The sequence below is a fragment of the Mobula birostris genome, chromosome 2 (assembly GCF_030028105.1).
Source record: "Mobula birostris isolate sMobBir1 chromosome 2, sMobBir1.hap1, whole genome shotgun sequence".
Classification (NCBI taxonomy): Eukaryota; Metazoa; Chordata; class Chondrichthyes; order Myliobatiformes; family Myliobatidae; genus Mobula; species Mobula birostris.
This window is the reverse complement of record NC_092371.1, coordinates 91448552-91470303: the sequence shown is the minus strand read 5'-3', so window position 1 is coordinate 91470303 and position 21752 is coordinate 91448552. Positions and strand designations below refer to the sequence as shown.

At 43.5% G+C, this 21752-nt stretch overlaps 1 protein-coding gene across 4 annotated transcripts in view; it reads right to left on the bottom strand.

The window, feature by feature from the left end:
- Positions 1–21752, bottom strand: part of fer1l4 (fer-1 like family member 4) — a 353096-nt gene that overhangs the window by 62385 nt on the left and 268959 nt on the right. For all 4 annotated transcript variants that reach the window (XM_072244965.1, XM_072244971.1, XM_072244979.1 and 1 more), the window contains exon 37: positions 8336–8506. In XM_072244965.1, the coding sequence (XP_072101066.1) occupies positions 8336–8506 (171 nt within the window). The remainder of the gene's footprint in view (positions 1–8335; positions 8507–21752) is intronic.

Below are 21752 nucleotides of genomic sequence, written 5' to 3'. Positions count from 1 at the left end.
TGTCAGGCTATAGATGTTTCAGAAAGGACAGGGAGGAAGGCAAAAGAGGTGGGGGTGTGGCACTGCTGATCAGAGATAATGTCACGGCCGCAAAAAAGGAGGAAGTCATGGAGGGGTTGTCTACTGAGTCACTGTGGGTGGAAAATAGAAACAGGAAGGGGTCAATAACTCTACTGAGTGTTTTTTATAGACTATCCAATAGTAATAGGAACATCGAGGAGCAGATAGGAAGGCAGATTCTGGAAAGGTGTAATAATAACAGGATTGTTGTGGTGGAGGATTATAATTTCCCAAATATTGCTTGGGATCTCCCTGGACCAAGGAGTTTAGATGGTGTGGAATTTTTTAGGGGTGTTCAGGAAGGTTTTCTGACACAATATGTAGATAAGCCTACAAGAGGAGGGGCTGTACTTGATCTGGTATTGGGAAATGAACCTGGTCAGGTGTCAGATCTCTCAGTGGGAGAGCATTTTGGAGATAGTGATCATAATTCTATCTCCTTTACCATAGCATTGGAGAGGGATAGGAACAGACAAGTTAGGAACGCATGTAATTGGAGTAAGAGGAAATATGAGGCTATCAGGCAGGAACTTGGAAGCATAAATTGGGAACAGCTATTCTCAGGGAAATGTACGGCAGAAATGTGGCAAATATTCAGGGGATATCTGCGTGGCATTCTGCATAGGTAGGTTCCAAGGAGACAGCGAAAGGATGGTAGGGTACAGGAACCGTGGTGCACAAATGTTGTTGAAAATCTAGTCAAGAAGAAAAGAAAAACTTCTGAAAGGTTTAAAAAACTAGGTAATGATAGAGATCTGAAAGATTATAAGGCTAGCAGGAAGGAGCTTAAGGATGAAATTAGGAGTGCCAGAAGGGGCCATGAGAAGGCCTTGGTGAGCAGGATTAAGGAAAGCCGCAAGGCATTCTACAAGTATGTGAAGAGCAAGGGGGTAAGATATGAGAGAAAAGAACCAATCAAGTGTGACAGAGGAAAAGTATGTATGGAACCGGAGGACATAGCAGAGATACTTAATGAATACTGTACTTTGTTTCAGTATCCACTACAGAAAAGGATCTTGGTGATTGTAGGAATGACTTACAGTGGATTGAAAAGATTGAGCATATGGACATTAAGAAAGGGGATATGCTGGAACTTTTGGAAAGCATCAAGTTGGATAAGTCTCCGGGACGGGATAAGGTGTACCTCAGGGTACTGTGGGAGGCGAGGGAAGTGATTCCTGAGCCTCTGGCAATGATTTTTGCTCATCAATGGGGACGGGACAGGTTCCAGAGGACTGGAGGATTACAGATGTTGTTCCCTTGTTCAAGAAAGGTAGTACAGATAGCCCAGGAAATTATAGACCAGTGAGTCTTACTTCAGTGGTTGGTAAGTTGATGGAAAAGATCATGAGAGACAGGATTAATGAAAATTTGGAGAGGCATAATATGATTAGGAATAGTCAGCTGGCTTTTTCAAAGGCATGTCGTGCCTTACGAGCCTGATTGAATTTTTTGAGGATGTGACTAAACATATTGATGAAGGTAGAGCAGTAGATATAGTGTATATGGATTTCAGCAAGGCATTTGATAAGGTACCCCATGCAAGGCTTATTGAGAAAGTAAGGAGTCATGGGATCCAAGGGGACCTTGCTTTGTGGATCCAGAATTGGCTTAAACACAGAAGGCAAAGAGTGGGTCATATTCTTCATGGAGGTCTGTGACCAGTGGTGTGCCTCAGGGATCTGTTCTGGGACCCCTTCTCTGTGATTTTTATCAATGATCTGGATGAGAAAGTGGAAGGATGGGTTAGTAACTTTGCTGATGACACAAAGGTTGATTGTGTTGTGGACAGTGTGAAGGGCTGTCAGAGGTTACAGCGGAACATCAATAGGATGCAAAACTGGGCTTAGAAGTGGCAGATGGAGTTCAACCCAGATAAGTGTGAGGAGGTTCATTTTGGTAGGTCAAATATGATGCAGAATATAGTACTAATGGTAAGCCTACTGGCAGTGTGGAGGGTCAGAGGGACTTTGGGGTCCGAGTCCATAGGACTCAGCCTTTTCATCTTGGAGCTGCGGAGGGTGAGAGGTGACCTGATAGAAGTGTATAAGATGATGAGAGGCACTGATCGTGTGGACAGCCAGAGGCTTTTTCCCAGGGCTGAAATGGCTAACACAAGAGGGCACAGCTTTAAGGTGCTTGGAAGTAGGTATAGAGGAGATGTCAGGGGAATGTTACTTACACAGAGATTGGTCAGTGCGTGGAATGGGCTGCTGGCAACAGTGGTGGAGGTGGATACGATAGGGTCTTTTAAGAGACTCCTGGACAGGTATATGGAGCTCAGAAAAATAGGGAGCTATGGTAACCTTTGGTAATTTCTAAGTAAGTACATGTTCAGCACAGCATGTACTTATGAAAGGCCTGTATTGTGCTGTAGGTTTTCTATGTTTCTATGTTTCTAAGATGTTGTCTGGACTAGAGAATATTAGCTATAAAGAGGGATTAGACAAACGTGGGTCAGTTTCTCTGGGCGTCAGAGTCTGAGGCGTGATATGATGGAAGTATATTAAATTATGAGAGGCATAGAAAGGGTAGATAGTCTGGGAATTTTTTTAATTTAATCATATACAAGATGTGGGTGTTGCCAGTTAAACCAGTATTTATTGCCCATCCCTAGTTGCCCTTGTGAAGATGGTGCTGAGCTGCCCTCTTGAACCACTGTTAAATACTCAAGGACATAGTCTTAAGATTGGAGGAAGTTAAAGGTTTGAAAGAAGGTTTTTTTGCACATGAAGTATTAAATGCCTGGAATCCACCGCCAGGGGAGGTAGAGGAAACAGATACAATAGAAACACTGAACAGGCATTTAGACAGTCACAAAGCAGGTAGATAATGGAGGGATATGGAGCATGTATGTGCAGGCAGAAAGGATTCAATTGAATTGGCATCATGGTTGACACAGACATTATGGGCCAAAGAGTCTGATCTTATATTGGATAGGCACAGTTAGAACTTCAGAATGTGCAGCTCTTCCATGGGACGTAGAAATCTATAGCACAACACAGGCCCCTTCGCCCACAATGTTGTGCCAACCTTTTAATCTACTTTAAGATCAATCTAACACTTCCCTCCCTTGTAGCCTTCTATTTTTCTATCATCCATATGCCTACCTAAGAGTTTTTTTTTATATGTCCCCAATATATTTCATTTAAACTCCACCATGTTTCAGGGGATGGAAACCAGAGTACCAGAACAGTTAGTGGAGAGGTTGTGGAGACAGATGTTGTTATGACCTTAGTCAGGAAGCAAAAGATTGAACATGGCGTGACTAATATCCTGAGCTGCATGTATTTCAGTGAAAGAAATATCATAGGAAAGGCAGGTGAGCCCAGTGAATGGATCAACACATGGAATTCTGATACTGTAGCCATTAATGAAACTTGGCTGTAGGAGAGGTTGGACAGGCAGCTCAGTATTCTGGGGTTGTGTTGTTTCAGATGCAACAGAGCAGGAGGGATTAAAGTTAGAGGGCTAGCTTTACTAATCAGGGAAAATTTTACGGCAGTGCTCAGTCACGACGGACTGGAGAACTTGTCTAGGGAGGCGTTATGGGTGTAACTGAGAAATAAGAAAGGTATGACCACATTACTGGGGCTATATTACAGACCACCCAACAGTCCTAGAGATTCAGAGGAACAAATTTGTAGAGAGATTGCAGACTGTTACAAAAAACATAAGGTTATTATAGCAGGTGATTTTAATTTTCCTCATATTGACTAGGACTCCCATACTGTAAAAGGCCTAGATGGGATAACTCTTGTCAAATGTGTTCAGGAAACTTTCCTTAATCAGTACATCGTAGTCCCAATGAGAAAGTAAGAGATACTGGATCTGCTATTAGGGAATGAGACAGGGCAGGTGACAGAAGTTTGTGAAGGGGAACACTTTGCATCTAGTGATCACAATACCATTCGTTTCAAAATAAATATGCAAAAAGAAAGGTCTGGCCCATGGGTTCAGATTCTAAATTGGAGAAAGGCCAATATTAATGGTATCAGAAAGGATCTGGCAAGTGTGAATTGGAACAGGCTGTTTCTGGCAAAACTTGGTAGGTGGGAGGCCTTCAAAAGTGATATTTTGAGAGGACAAAGCTTGTATGTGCCTGTCAGAATAAAAGGTAAAGATTACAGATATAGGAAACCTTGGTTTTCAAGAGATACTGAGGCACTGGTTAAGGCATCGAACTTTGATAGGACCAACCAGAGGAGTGTAATAGAACAAAGGGATCTGGGAATACAGGTCCATAGTGTGTTGAAAGTGGAATCACGGGAAGATAGGCTCATAAAGAAAGCTTCTAGGACATTGGCCTTCATAAATCAAAGGATTGAGTAAAAGAAATGGAATGTCATGTTGAAGTTGTATAAGACTTTGGATAGGTACATTTTTGGAAGGGATATGGAGCGCTATGGTCCTTCTGCAGATCGATGGGTGTAGGCAGTTTAAATTATTTGGCATGGACTAGATGGGCCAAAGGGCCTGTTTCTGTGCTGTACTTTTTTAGGACTCTATGATCCTATATCTGCCTCTTTCTCCACCCCTGACAGGATGTTCCACACACTCACTACTTTATGTGTAAAAATCTTACTTCTGACTATGCTTTATGTATTATATTCATTCAAATAAATCAATTCATCCATCACTCAAAACATTCTCAGCTGACAATAATGATGCAATTTAGATGCAGTGTCTTCCATCCCACATAAAACTCGACAGTAGCTTGTCAAAGCTTCCCTAACAGCCCCTCACTAAACTGCAGCTTCCATTTGATAGAAGGGCAAAGGCTACAAGCACTCAAAAAAAAATTGTGTCATTATTTTCAATAATGCACTATTTCATGATTTTATCATTGTTTCATTGTCCCTGGAGTCAAACAGGATGGAAATAGACCTCAAGGTTCAATTAGTCCACACTGACCAAGAGGCCTATCTAAGCTAGTGCCATTTTCTCACTTTAGACACTTATCCCTCTAAGTCTTTCCTATCCGTGTACCTATCCAAATATTATGTACCACGTACATGCCACCTTCTGTGTGAAAAAATTGTCCCCCAGGTTCCTGTTAAAGTTTACTATTCACATCTTAACCTTGTCTAAATCATGGAATTTCATACCTAACAGCATTATAAGATAAGACCAAGAAGAAAAAATTAGGCTAGTCAGCTCTTTGAGTCTGGTTTGCCATTCAATCATGGCAGATTTTCCCCATTCACATTCATTTTCATGCACAACCCCCTTCTCCCACCACCCTTAGCCCCCAAACCAATCATGAATCCGTCAATCCCTGCCTGAAATATGCCCAATAACTTGGTCTCCATAGCCCTGCACAGCAAATGAATTCCACAAATTCACTGTCCTTTGGCTGTAGAAATTCCTCCTCATCTGAGTTCTAAAGAGACGCCAAAGTTCAAAGTAAATATATTATCAAAGTACATATACAGTATATCACTATATACAACTCTGAGATTCATTTTCTTGCAGGCATTCACAGTAAATACAAAGAAACACAATAAAAATCAATGCAAGTCCACACTCAACATACGCAGCTAGACAAACAAACAACCAATGTGTAAAAGATAACAACCTGTGCAATTCCAAAAAGAAGAAAAATGATAATAAGTAAATAAATAAGCAATAAATATCGAGAACATAAGATGAAGAGTCCTTGAAACTGGGTTGGGAACATTTCAATGATGGGTTGAGTGAAGTTGAGTAAAGTTACCCGTCTTGGTTCAAGAACCTGATGGTTGAGGAGAAATAACTGTTCCTGTTCCTAGTGGTATGGGCCATGAGGCTCCTGTTCCTGGTGGTATGGGTTATGAGGCTCCTGTACCTCTTTCTTGTACATCCTTCATTCTGAAGCTGCATCCCTGGATCCTAGACTCTGCTACTGATGGAAACTTCCCCTCCACATTCACTCAATCCAGGCCTTTCAATGTACAATAGTTTATGAAATACACACTATTTCTTTTGAACTTCATTGACTGTAGGGCCAGCAACTTCAAACATTCCTCATACTTTCAGCTTTTCATTCCCAGGATTATTCTTGTGAACCACCTCTGGACCCTCTCCAGGCCAATACATCTTTCCAGCTCCAATATTCCAGCTTACAATATTCCAAATGTAGTCTGACCAATGCTTTACAAAGTTTCAGCAGTACATCTTGCTTTTATCCTTTTGATTCCTATTGAAATGGATGCTAACATTGCATTCGTCTTCCTCACCACTGACTCAACCTGCAGGTTAACTTTACTGGAATCCTGAACTAGGACTCTCAAGTCCCTTTGCACCTCTGATTTCTGTATTGTCTCCCATGTAGAAATTAATCTACGCATTTATTCTTCATACCGAAGTACATAACCACACAGTTCCATCTATTTGATCCATGATGACACAAAGGCTGGGGGTGTTGTGGATAGTGTGCAGTGTTGTCAGAGGTTACAGCAGGGCATTGATAGGATGCAGAACTGGGCTGAGAAGCGGCAGATGGAGTTCAACCAAGATAAGTGTGAAGTGGTTCATTTTGGTAGGTCCAGTTTGAAGACAGAATATAATATAAATATATAGAGAGAGTAGAGCAGTGGGCTAAGCACACACCTGAGGAGGACCAGTGTTGATTGTCAGCGAGGAGGCGATATTATCACCAATCCGCACAGATTGTGGTCTTCTGGTTCGAAAGTTGAGGATCCAATTGCAGAGGGAGGAACAGGGGCCCAGGTTCTGTAACTTTCTCAATCAGGATTGTGGGAATGATGGTGTTAAATGCTGAGCTATAGTCAGTGAACAGCATCCTGACATAGGTGTTGGTGTTGTCCAGGTGATCTAAGACCGTGTGAAGAGCTGTTGAGATTGCATCTGCCATAGTCCTATTGTGGCAATAGGCAAATTGCACAGGTCCAGGTCCTTGCTGAGGCAAGAGTTCATTCTAGCCATGACCAACCTCTCATAGCATTTCATCGCCGTAGATGTGAGCGCTACTGTGTTATAGTTATTAAGGCAGCTCACACTACTCTTCTTAGACACTGGTATAATTGTGGGAATTATAAGTGGGAACTTCCGACCATAGCAGCGAGAGGTTGAAAATGTCCTTAAATACTCCCGCCCGTTTGTTGGCACAAGTTTTCAGAGCCTTACCAGGTACTCCACTGGGGCCTGCTGGCTTGTGAGGGTACACCCTCCTGACATTGGCCTCCAAGACAGAGATCACAGGGCCACCAGGTGCAGCAGGGATCTTTAGAGCTGCAGTTATATTCTCCCTTTCAAAGCGGGCATAGAAGGTGTTGAGCTCATCTGAAAGTGAGGCAATACTGCCATTCATGCTACAGTTTGACCTTCACTAATCCAACTACCTGTAATCCGGTTCCTTCGATAATCCGACACTGATTATGCTTAATGTGATCCTTCTGTAATTCTGCATTTTCACTAATCCGGCACTCCTCAGATCCCAATGGTGCCTGGTTAGTGAAGGTTGACCTGTATTGAGTTTCGCTTTGTGGGAAAGAAGTAAGTATAATTGAAGTTGTCATCCCAAAACTGATCCCTGCAGAACTCTACAAATCACTGGCAGCCATCCTGAAAAAGACCCCTTTATTCCCTCTCTTTGCCTCCTGCCAGTAAGCCAATTTTCTATCTATAGGTAGTACTTTGCCTCTACTACCATGTTTAGCAGCCTCATATACGTCAACTTGTCAAAGGGCTTCTGAAAATCCAAGTAAATAATGTCCACTGACTCACATTTGTCTAACCTGCTTTTTACCTTCTCAAATAATACTAATACATTTGTCAGGTAAAATTTATTCTTAACAAAATCATCCCGACTCTTTGAAGTACTCGATAAAATTCTTAAATATTATCCTTAATAATGGATTCTAAAATCTTACTAACCACTGAGGTCAGGTTAACTGGTCTATAATTTCCTGACTTTTGCCCCCCTCCATTCTTAAGTTAAAGGTGTCAAGCTTGTGATTTTCCAGTCCTCTAGGTATTTCCTTGACTCCAGTAGTTCCTGAAGGGTCATTACTAGTATTTCTAGAATCTCTTCATGACCTCTTTCAGAACTCTGGGGTGTGGGTCACCTGATCCAGGTGATTTATCCACCTTTAGGCCTTTTGGTATCCCTAGCACCTTCTCCTAGTAACAACCACTACACGCGTTTTTGCTTCTTGACTCTCTTGGGACTCTTAAGGGAGACTTTCACTCACAGACCTGCAGCAGTTTGAGAAGCACATTTAAATGACTTGTGTTCAAGACAATAATGTGTTATTTTTCCCAATGTACTCACATGTCATACTGTGTTGGTAATCCACACTGTGCCCGGTGTCTACTGTAATACCGATTCTCCAAATCCAACTTTGTTTCTCCAATCAGGTCATTCTTTCCAACCATATCGTGATCAAATATTGAAACAGTGAGCTCTGTTTCCACCGGAAATGCAACAGTCATTTCAAAAACTCTGTAACATTAATCAAAATTTTCCCAAATGAAATAAATGAAGTATTCTGTGCAAAATATGATTCAGAGGTTAAAGAGCGTGAAATCACTTAATAAATAGAGTCATAGAGAAGTACAGCACAGAATCAGGCCACTCGGCCCATCAAGTTCACTTAAATTGCCTACTCCCAATAACCCGCACCTGGACCTTAGCCCTCTATACCCCTACAATCTAGGTACCTATCCAAACTTCCTTTAAACATTGAAATCGAGCTTACATGGACCACTTGTGCTGGCAGCTCATTCCACAGTCTCATGACCCTTTGAGTGAAGAAGTTTCCTCTCATGTTACCCTTAAACTTTCCATCTTTCATTCTTAACCTATGACCTCTGGTTGTAAACCCACCTAATCCCAGTGGAAAAACCCTGCTTGCATTTACCCTATCTACCCATCATAATTTTGAATATATCGCTATTGAATCTCCTCTCAATCTTCTACGTTCTAAAGAATACAGTCCTACCTATTCAATCTTTCCTTAAACTCAGGTCCTCCAGAGCCAGCAACATCCTTACAAATTTTCTCTGTACTCTTTCAACTTTGTTTACATCTTTCCTGTAGTAGGTGACTAAAACTGCACACAATCCTCCAAATCAGGCCTCACCAACATATTTTACAACTTCAACTCAACATCCCATCCGCTGTACTCAATATATTGACTAATGAAAGCCAATGTGCCAAAAGCTTTCTTTATGACCATATGTGATGTCACTTTCAACGATCCCTTCATTCTACCACACTCCTCAGTGCCCTACTGTTCACCGTGTAAGACCTGCCCTGGTTGGTCCTACCAAAGAGCAACACCTCGCACTTGTCTACATGAAATTCCATCTGTCAATTTGCAGCCCCTTTTCCCAGCTGATGCAGACCCCCCGCAAGCCATGATCGCCTTCCTCACTGTCCACACATCCAGTCTTGGTGTCAGCCGCAAATTTGCTGACACAATTAACCACATTGTCATCCAGATCATAGATATTGATGACAAACACCAAAGGATTCAGCACCGATCCCTGCGGCACACCTCTAGTCACAGGCCTCCAGTCAAAGAGGCAACCATCTACTACCACTCTCTGGCTTCTCCCACAAAGCCAATGTCTCATCCAATTTACTACCTCATCTTGAATGCAGAGCAACTGAACCTTCTTGACCAGCCTCCCATGCGGGACTTCGTCAAATACCTCACTAAAGTCCATATGACAACATTCACTGCCTTGCCTTCATCCACTTTCCTGGTAACTTCCTCAATGAACCTTAAGATTAGTTAGACATGACCTACCATGCTTTTTACCTACATTACAGAATGATAAAAGTAATAAATATATTAAAAAACTATTCATATTGTGATTGTGCAGACCTTCTGTAAATAAGCTTTTGAGTCAATCAGTACATTAGATTTAGAGATCTTAAATGCATTCTTTGCATCTGTATTTTACTCGGGAGATGAAATACAGCGTCTATAGAAGTGAGGCAAAGCAGCAACAAATTCATGGACCCAGTAGAGATTACATAGAAACATAGAAAACCTACAGCACAATACAGGCCCTTCGGCCCACAAAGTTGTGCCGATCATGTCCCTACCTTAGAAGTTACTAGGCTTACCCATAGCCCTCTATTTTTCTAAGCTCCATGTACCTATCCAAAAGTCTCTTAAAAGACCCTATCATATCCACCTCCACCACCGTTTCAGGCAGCCCATTCCACGCACTCAATCACTCTCTGCGTAAGAACTTACTCTTGACATCTCCTCTGTACCTACTCCCCAGCACCTTAAACCTGCGCCCTCTTGTGGCAGCCATTTCAGCCCTGGGAAAAAGCCTCTGACTATCCACATGATTAATTATAGAGGAGGTATTTGGTACCCTGAGGCAAATCAAGGTGGGTAAGTTCCCAGGGCCTGACAAGGTGTTCCCTCGGACTCTATGAGAGGCAAGTGCAGAAATTGCCAGGGCCTAGCAGAGTTATTTAAAAATTCCTTCGTGACAGGAAATGTACCAGAGGATTGGAGGATAGCCAATGTAGTTCCCCTGTTTAAGAAAGGCTCCAAACAGAAACCTGGAAATTATGGCCGTTGAGTCTGACATCAGTTGTGGGAAAATTATTGGAATCTATTCTAAGGGACCAGATATATAAGTATTTGGATGGACATGGACTGATTCATCAAGAAATTAAACAGATTTATCATGTCGATTTTCAAAAACAAGATCACTCTGCACTGACTTCTCTGGATGTAGCTTTTCTTGTGATGCAAAGAGGGCAACATCTTTCTTTCTTTTTAAATCTTTTTATTAAAGGGCAACACCTTATTGGTAAAGTAAAATTAAAAACCCTGCCTAATACGTCACTGATCTTACAAGTTGCAGAGCAGTCTGAGTTGCGGGGAGGATAAAGAGAAGCTTTGGGAGGTTATTGTCAGTGTAATGATAAAAGGAAGAGGACAGAGTTGATAAAATTCAGTAGAAAGTGTAGTCATTGACTTAGGTAAAATAAACAGATATATGAAGCATATTTTAAATGGTGAGATTTTGAAATGTCCTGCTGTTACAGGGGAGTTGAAGGTGAATTCTTGTCATTAATCACTGAAGTTTAACATGCAGATTCACCGTATAAATAAGGTAAGTTGTACATTGGCCTTTATAGGAAGAGGGTTTGAATACAAAAGAAGAGACATCTTGCTCCAATAATAGAGACTGCATAACAAGCCTGTCCTCATTACACAAGCAAATTTATACTTACAATAGAGGTTCCACAGACTAATTCCTGAGATTAAGTAGACTACGTCTACAGTGTCTGTTATTTAGAACAATTTCAACAAAACAAACACATTTTTAAGGGTATTGGGTAGATGTAGAGTTGATGTGTCCGCCAACAGGAATGCCGAAAAGCATGGGTCACTGTCTCAAGATAAGGGTTCAGGACAGAAATGGGAAGAAAATATCTTCAAGCAAAGGAAGCACCAGTGCCTTATAAAGCCTTAGCATCACATCCTTGCTTTTGTATTATAGACCTCTTGAAATGAATGCTAACATGGCATTTGCCTTCATCACCGCCGACTCAACCTTTAAGTTAACCTTCAGAGTGTTCTGCACAAGGACTCTCAAGTTCCTCTGCATCACAGATTCCTGGACTTTCTCCCCATTTAGAAAATTTATTTCTACTACCAAAGTGCATGACCATGCATTTTCCAACATTGTATTTCATTTCCCACTTTCCAGCGCATTCTCCTAATCTGTCCAAGTCCTTCTGCATCCTACCTGTTTCCTCAACATTACCTGCCCCTCCACCTGTCAATAACTTTCCCATAATACCATGGGTTCCTAACTTGGTAAGCATCCTCATGTGTGGCACCTTGTCAAAAGCCTTCTGAAAGTCCAAATATACAACATCCACTGCATCCCATTTATCTATCCTACTTGTAATCTCCTCAAAAAATTCCAACAGGTTTGTCAGGCAAGATTTTCCCTGAAGGAAACCATGTTGACTTTGTACTATCCTGTCCTGTGTCACCAAGTACTCCATCACCTCATCCTTAACAATTAACTCTAACATCTTCCCAAACACTCAGGTTAGGCTAACTGGTCTATAATTTCTCTTCTTAAAGAGTGGAGTGACATTTGCAATTTTCCAGTCCTCTGGCGCCATGCCAGAGTCCAATGATTTTTGAAAGATCATTTCTAATGCCACCACAATCACTAACACTACCTCTTTCAGAACCTTGAGATGCAGTTCATGTACCTTTAGGTCTTTCAGCTTTTTGAGCACCTTCTCTCTTGCAACTGCACCCACTTCTCTTCCTTCACACACTACAACATCAGGTATACTGCTAGTGTCTTCCACAGTGAAGACTGATGCAAAATACTCATTTAGTTCATCAGCCATCTCCTTGTCCCCTGTTATTATTTCTCCTGCCTCATTTTCTAGTGGTCCTATATCCACTCTCATTTCTCTTTTATTTTTAACATACTTGAAAAAACTTTTAAGATCCACTTTAATATTATTTGCTAGCTTGCTTTCATATTTCATCTTTTCCCTTCTAATGATATTTTTAGTTGCTCTCTGTAGGTTTTTAAAAGCTTCCCAATCCTCTACCTTCCCATTAATTTTTGCTTTGTTGTATGCCCTTTCTTTTGCTTTTACAATAACTTTGACTTCCCTTTTCAGCCATGGTTATACTATTTTACCATTTTTGGAATACATACATCCTGCACCTTCCTCATTTTTCCCAAAAACACTTGCCATTGCTGCTCTGCTGTCATCCCTGCCAGCAGCTCCTTCCAATTTACTTTGGCCAACTGCTCTCTCATACCACTTAATTTCCCTCACTCCACTGAAATACTACTACATCTGACTTTACTTTCTTCCTATCAGATTTCAAGTTGAACTCAATCATATTGTGATCACTGGGTCCTAAGGGTTCTTTTACCTTAAGCGCTCTAATTGCCTCTGGTGCATTACATAACACCCAATCCAGTATAGCTGATCCCCTAGTAGTCTCAATGACAAACTGCTCTAAAAAGCCGTCTCTTAGGCATTCAACAAACTCACTCTCTTGAGATTCATTACCAGCCTGATTTTCCCATGACTATGTAAAAATCTCCCATGACTACCATAACATTGCCCTTTTGAATCGCCTTTTCTATTTCCTGTTGTGACCTGTGGTCCACCTCCCAGCCACTGTTGGGAGGCCTGTATATAACTGCTATCAATGTCCTTTTACCCTTGCAGTCTATCAACTCAAACCATAACGATTCAACGTCTTCCGATCATATGTCACATCTTTCTACTGATTTGATGCCATTCTTTACCAGTAGAGCCGCACCATGCCCTCTGCCTACCTTCCTATCACTCCGATATATCATGTAACCTTGGACATTCAGCTCCCAACTACAACCATCCTTCAGCCACGATTCAGTGATGGCCACAACATCATACCTGACAATCTGTAATAGTGCAAGAAGATCATCCACCTTATTTCTTATACTACGTGCATTTAGATGCAACACCTTGAGTAACGTATTTGCTATCCCTTCTTATTCTGCTTCCCTAATGTTTTGATACCCAGCCTGTTGGCTGCAACTAAGTTCCATCACCTGCCTGCCATTCCTGACAATCTGACTGCACACTATCTTTACTTTCTTACCATCCATCCTACCCTGAGTCCCTTCATTCTAGTTCCCACCTCCCCTGCCAAGTTAGCTTAAATCCTCTCCAACAGCTCTAACAAACCTGCCCACAAGAATATTGTTCTCTTAGTTAGTGGATAAATATGATTTATCTAATATACACTTTTTAAAATATTTACAAATTAGGAATTTTTTACGTGGTTTGCTGCCAAATTACCCTTCTGCTTATCCACCTAATATGACATATGCTCTCCTTCAGCTTGAACCACTTCAAAAAAGGTTGAGAGCTATAATTTACAAACGGCTATTGAATTTACGAATGACATCTAACGATAAAATTAAACGTGCTTGGGAATTGGAATTTCAAGAGTCACTTTCAGATAATCAATGGAGTAAAATTTTTTATTTGGTTAGTAACTCATCTATTTGTGCCCGCCATTCCTTATTACAGGTCAAGGTAGTGCCTCGGGCCCATATGTCAAAGAATAAACTAGCACATATTTTTTCCAACATCATTCCTATTTGTGACAGATGTAATATAGAAACATAGAAACATAGAAAATAGGTGCAGGAGTAGGCCATTCGGCCCTTCGAGCCTGCACCGCCATTTATTATGATCATGGCTGATCATCCAACTCAGAATCCCGCCCCAGCCTTCCCTCCATACCCCCTGATCCTCGTAGCCACAAGGGCCATATCTAACTCCCTCTTAAATATAGCCAATGAACTGGCCTCAACTGTTTCCTGTGGCAGAGAATTCCACAGATTCACCACTCTCTGTGTGAAGAAGTTTTTCCTAATCTCGGTCCTAAAAGTCTTCCCCTTTATCCTCAAACTGTGGCCCCTCCTTCTGGACTTCCCCAACATCGGGAACAATCTTCCTGCATCTAGCCTGTCCAATCCCTTTAGGATTTTATACGTTTCAATCAGATTCCCTCCTCAATCTTCTAAATTCCAACGAGTACAAGCCCAGTTCATCCAGTCTTTCTTCATATGAAAGTCCTACCATCCAGGAATCAATCTGGTGAACCTTCTTTGTACTCCCTCTATGGCAAGGATATTGAGGTGGCCACTTTAACAGATACGTTGTGGTCTTGCATAAAGCTAGATAATTTTCGGAGAGATGTTTTTGAAACGTTATCAAAAGTCTTGGATCTGGACCTACAACCTAATTTACTTACAGCAATATTTGGGATTATCCCATCGGAACCAGGAAATATTCCTGTTTCCGTTCAACGTATGATAGCCTTTTCAACTTTATTGTCTAGGAGAGCCATTTTACTGAAGTGGAAAGATTCCAATCCACCTACTGTCTTCTATTGGCTTTCCTCCATTATGTCCTGTTTAAGTTTAGAGAAAAGAAGTCGTCGGACATTTGATACATCCTTTAAATTTGAGCAAATCTGGCAACCTTTTATTCAATATTTTCATTTGATTTGATTTATTACTATTCCAATTTTTTTTCGAAGTTTTAGATTTGATCAGAAAATCTTTTTTTTTGGTCGTATCCTCAGAATGGACTGCCCAGTCCCTTTTTCTTCCTTTTTGTTGTATAGCGTAGTAGGTTTTTTTTTCCTTCATTTAAGAATTTAAAATCTTTTTTCTCTCCATGAATTGATGAGGAGAATTAGCTGTCTTCTTTTTTATTATAGACTGCATAGTAGCTTAACACTATGTATGATCTTGATAATAGCTATTTCATAGAACATAGAACAGTACAGCACAGTACAGCCCTTTCGGCCCACAATGTTGTGCCGACCCTCAAACCCTGCCTCCCATATAAGCCCCCACCTTAGATTCCTCCATATACCTGTCTAGTAGTCTCTTAAACTTCACTAGTGTATCTGCCTCCACCACTGACTCAGGCAGTGCATTCCACACACCAACCACTCTCTGAGTAAAAAACCTTCCTCTAATATCCCCCTTGAACTTCCCACCCCTTACCTTAAAGCCATGTCCTCAGTGGTGCCCTGGGGAAGAGGCGCTGGCTATCCACTCTATCTATTCCTCTTATTATCTTGTACACCTCTATCATGTCTCCTTTCATCCTCCTTCTCTCCAAAGAGTAAAGCCCTAGCTCCCTTACTCTCTGATCGTAATCCATACTCTCTAAACCAGACAGGATCCTGGTAAATCTCCTCTGTACCCTTTCCAATGCTTCCACATACTTCCTATAGTGAGGTGACCAGAACTGGACACAATACTCCAAGTGTGGCCTAACCAGAGTTTTATAGAGCTGCATCATTACATCGCGACTCTTAAACTCTATCCCTCGACTTATGAAAGCTAACACCCCATAAGCTTTCTTAACTACCCTATCCACCTGTGAGGCAACTTTCAGGGATCTGTGGACATGTACCCCGAGATCCCTCTGCTCCTCCACACTACCAAGTATCCTGCCATTTACTTTGTACTTTGCCTTGGAGTTTGTCCTTCCAAAGTGTACCACCTCACACTTCTCCGGGTTGAACTCCTTCTGCCACTTCTCAGCCCACTTATGCATCCTATCAATGTCTCTCTGCAATCTCTGACAATCCTCTACACTATCTACAACACCACCAACCTTTGTGTCGTCTGCAAACTTGCCAACCCACCCTTCTACCCCCACATCCAGGTCGTTAATAAAAATCACGAAAAGTAGAGGTCCCAGAACAGATCCTTGTGGGACATCACTAGTCACAATCCTCCAATCTGAGTGTACTCCCTCCACCACCACCCTCTGCCTTCTGCAGGCAAGCCAATTCTGAATCCACCTGGCCAAACTCCCCTGGATCCCATGCCTTCTAACTTTCTGAATAAGCCTACCATGTGGAACCTTGTCAAATGCCTTACTAAAATCCATATAGATCACATCCACTGCACTACCCTCATCTATATGCCTGGTCACCTCCTCAAAGAATTCTATCAGGCTTGTTAGACACAATCTGCCCTTCACAAAGCCATGCTGACTGTCCCTGATCAGACTATGATTCTCTAAATGCCTATAGATCCTATCTCTAAGAATCTTTTCCAACAGCTTTCCCACCACAGACGTAAGGCTCACTGGTCTATAATTACCCGGACTATCCCTGCTACCTTTTTTGAACAAGGGAACAATATTCGCCTCCCTCCAATCCTCCAGTACCCGTGGACAACGAGGACATAAAGATCCTAGCCAGACGTTCAACAATCTCTTCTCTCGCCTTGTGGAGCAGCCTGGGGAATATTCCGTCAGGCCCTGGGGACTTATCTGTCCTAATGTATTTTAACAACTCCAACACCTCCTCTCCCTTAATATCAGCATGCTCCAGAACATCAACCTCACTCATATTGTCCTCACCATCATCAAGTTCCCTCTCATTGGTGAATACCGAAGAGAAGTATTCATTGAGGACCTCGCTCACTTCCACAGCCTCCAGGCACATCTTCCCACCTTTATCTCTAATCAGTCCTACCTTCACTCCTGTCATCCTTTTTTTCTTCACATAATTGAAGAATGCCTTGGGGTTTTCATTTACCCTACTCGCCAAGGCCTTCTAATGCCCCCTTCTTGCTCTTCTCAGCCGCTTCTTAAGCTCCTTTCTTGCTTCCCTATATTCCTCAATAGACCCATCTGATCCTTGCTTCCTAAACCTCATGTATGCTGCCTTCTTCCTCCTGACTAGATTTTCCACCTCACTTGTCACCCATGGTTCCTTCACCCTACCATTCTTTATCTTCCTCACTGGGACAAATTTATCCCTTACATCCCGCAAGAGATCTCTAAACATCGACCACATGTCCATAGTACATTTCCCTGCAAAAACATCATCCCAATTCACACCCGCAAGTTCTAGCCTTATAGCCTCATAATTTGCCTTTCCCCAATTAAAAATTTTCCTGTCCTCTTTGATTCTATCCTTTTGCATGATAATTATAAAGGCCAGGGAGCGGTGGTCACTGTCCCTCAGATGCTCACCCACTGAGAGATCTGTGACCTGACCCGGTTCATTACCTAGTACTAGATCTAGTATGGCATTCCCCCTGGTCGGCCTGTCCACATACTGTGACAGGAATCCATCCTGGACACACTTAACAAATTCTGCCCCATCTAAACCCTTGGAACTAATCAGGTGCCAATCAATATTAGGGAAGTTAAAGTTGCCTATGATAACAACCCTGTTATTTTTGCACCTTTCCAAAATCTGCCTCCCAATCTGCTCCTCTGTATCTCTGCTGCTACCAGGGGGCCTATAGAATACCCCCAGTAGAGTAACTGCTCCCTTCCTGTTCCTGACTTCCACCCATATTGACCCAAAAGAGGATCCTGCTACATTACCCACCCTTTCTGTAGCTGTAATAGTATCCCTGACCAGTAATGCCACCCCTCCTCCCCTTTTTCCGCCCTCTCTATCCCTTTTAAAGCACTGAAATCCAGGAATATTGAGAATCCATTCCTGCCCTGGTGCCAGCCAAGTCTCTGTAATGGCCACTACATCATAATTCCATGTATGTATCCAAGCTCTCAGTTCATCACCTTTGTTCCTGATGCTTCTTGCATTGAGGTGCACACATTTCAGCCCTTCTACCTTACTGTCTTTACACCGTTTATTCTGCTTCTCTTTCCTCAAAGCCTCTCTGTATGTTAGATCTGGCTTTACTCCATGCACTTCTTTCACTGCTCTATCGCTCTGGGTCCCATCCCCCTCGCAAATTAGTTTAAACCCTCCCGAACCATGCTAGCAAACCTACCTGCAAGGATATTGCTCCCCCTCGAGTTCAGGTGCAACCCATCCAACCTGTACAGGTTCCACCTTCCCCAGAAGAGATTCGAATGATCTAAAAATCTAAAACCCTGCTCCCTGCACCAACTCCTCAGCCATGCATTCAACTGCCATCTCCTCCAATTCTTACCATCTCTGTCACGTAGCACTGGCAGCAATCCTGAGAACGTCACCCTTGAGGTCCTGTTCTTCAGCCTTCTGCCTAATTCTCAAAACTCACACTTCAGGACCTCATCCCTCTTCCTGCCTATGTCGTTGGTCCCAACATGTATCACGACTTCTGGTTGCTTTCCCTCTTGTACCAGGATGTCGTGCGCCCGGTCAGAGACATCCCGGACCCAGGCACCCGGGAGACAACAAACCATGCGGGTGTCCTTCTCACGTCCACAAAATCTCCTGTCTGCTCCCCTGACTATAGAGTCTCCAATGACGACAGCTCTCCTCTTCTCCGTCCCACCTTTCTGCACCACAGGGTCAGACTCAATGCCGGAGGCCCTGCCACCGTGGCTCACACCCGGTCGGTCGTCTCCGCCGACAGTATCCAGGACGGTAAACTTATTATTCAGGGGAATGGCTACAGGGGTGCTCTGCACTACCTGTCTGCTCACCTTCGCTTTCCCCCCTCTGACTGTCACCCAACGACCTGCTTCCGACAGCCTAGATGTGACTACCTCCCTGTAGCTCCCATCTATGACTGCCTCATTCTCCCTTATGAGTCGAAGGTCATCCAGCTGCTGCTCCAGATTCCGTACACGGTCTTCCAGATCGCCCAGCCGTATGCGCTTCTGGCAGATGTGACTCTGCGGGAGAGGGGCGTTCCCCCAAGACTGCCACATCTCACATGAGAGGCACATCACCGTCTCAGGAGACATTGTAAAAACTAACTAACTGCACTTTCTGTTTGTATTGTTATTGATATATATACTTGAGATAATTATCCTCTTGTTTGTATTTATGCTTCTTATAAATCAATAAAAAGATTGATAAAGAAAAAGAAAGAATATTGGTCTCCCTCGGGTTCTGGTACAACCTGTCACTTTTGAACAGGTCATAGCTCCCCCAGAAGAGATCCCAATGATTGAAGAACTTGAAGCCCTGCCCCCCGCACCAACTTCTCAGCCACACATTTATCTGCCAAATCATCCTTTTTCTACTCTCACTGGCACATGGCACAGGCAGCAATCCAGAAATTACAACCCGGGAGGTCCTGCTTCTCAGCCTTCTCCTTAGCTCTCTAAATTCACTTTTCAGGACCTCATTGCTTTTCTTTCCTATGTCATTGGTACCAGTATGTACCAAGACATCTGGCTGCTCCCCCTCCCTCTCCAAAATGTTGTGGATGCAATCTGAGACATCCCTGACCCTGGCACCTGGGAGGCAACGTACCATCCGGGTGTTTCGTTCACGTCCACAGAATCTCCTGTCTGTTCCCCTCACTGTCAAGTCCCCTATCACTACAGCTCCCTTCTTCTCTCTCTTTCCCTTCTGCACCATGGACTGATGCTCAGTGCCTGTAACCCAGTCACCATGGCATTGTGACTCCCGTCTCCCCTTCCCCCACCAATATTCTGCAATCCCGTCTCCTTCAGATCCCATCATCAGCTCCTGGGTCCTCAGAGGCTCCATCTTCCTCTCACCCCAACCCTCTCCTCTCCATTGACAACCTCAGCCTCCCCCCTCCCCCCTCTGATCCCAGCTCTCATCCGTGCCGGGTCTTTACCAGCCCCTCCAACCTTCAACTGTCGGAAGCAGAACGCTCTGTCCTCAGTAAGGGCCTCACCTTTGTCCCCCTTCGCCCGCACCTCAGCGAGTTCCGTGTTCGCCATGATGCGGAACTCTTCTTCTGCCGCCTCCGTCTCCGAGCCTACTTCTTCGGCAAGGACTCTTCCACCCCCACCGATGACCCCTTCTCCCGTCTTCAACCCTCCTCTTCTTCATGGACACCCCGCTCTGGTCTTCTGCCTGCTCTGGATCTCTTTATTGCTAACTGTCGACGGGACATCAACTGTCTCGACTTCACCGCACCTTGTTCCCATTCCAACCTCACTCCTTCGGAAAGCTCTGCTCTCCACTCCCTCTGCACTAATCTTAACCTTACTATTAAACCCGCCGATAAGGGAGGTGCTGTTGTAGTCTGGCATACTGACCTCTACCTTGCTGAGGCACAGCGACAACTCGCGGATACCTCCTCTTATTTACCCCTCGATCGTGACCCCACTAAGGAGTACCAGGCCATTGTCTCCCACACCATCACCGACTTTATCCGCTCAGGGGATCTCCCATCCACTGCTACCAACCTTATAGTTCCCACACCTCGCACTTCCCGTTTCTACCTCCTACCCAAGATCCACAAAGCTGCCTGTCCTGGCAGACCTATTGTCTCAGCTTGCTCCTGCCCCACCGAACTTGTTTCTGCATACCTCAACACGGTTTTATCCCCCCTTGTTCAATCCCTTCCTACCTATGTTTGTGACACTTCTCACGCTCTTAAACTTTTCGATGATTTTAAGTTCTCTGGCCCCCACCGCTTTATTTTCACCATGGATGTCCAGTCCCTATATACTTCCATCCCCCATCAGGAAGGTCTCAAAGCTCTCCGCTTCTTTTTGGATTCCAGACCTAATCAGTTCCCCTCTACCACCACTCTGCTCCGTCTAGCGGAATTAGTCCTTACTCTTAATAATTTCTCATTTGGCTCCTCCCACTTCCTCCAAACTAAAGGTGTAGCTATGGGCACCCGTATGGGTCCTAGCTATGCCTGCCTTTTTGTTGGCTTTATGGAACAATAAATGCTCCATGCCTATTCTGGTGTCTGTCCCCCACTTTTCCTTCACTACATCGATGATTGCATTGGCGCTGCTTCCTGCACGCATGCTGAGCTCGTTGACTTTATTAACTTTGCCTCCAACTTTCACCCTGCCCTCAAGTTTACCTGGTCCATTTCCGACACCTCCCTCCCCTTTCTAGATCTTTCTGTCTCTGTCTCTGGAGACAGCTTATCCACTGATGTCTACTATAAGCCTACTGACTCTCACAGCTATCTGGACTATTCCTCTTCTCACTCTGTCTCTTGCAAAAGTGCCATCCCCTTCTCGCAATTCCTCCGTCTCCGCTGCATCTACTCTCAGGATGAGGCTTTTCATTCCAGGACGAGGGAGATGTCCTCCTTTTTTTAAAGAAAGGAGCTTTCCTTCCTCCACTATCAACTCTGCTCTCAAACGCATCTCCCCCATTTCACGTACATCTGCTCTCACTCCATCCTCCCACCACCCCACTAGGAATAGGGTTCCCCTGGTCCTCACCTACCACCCCACCAGCCCTCGGGTCCAACATATCATTCTCCGTAAC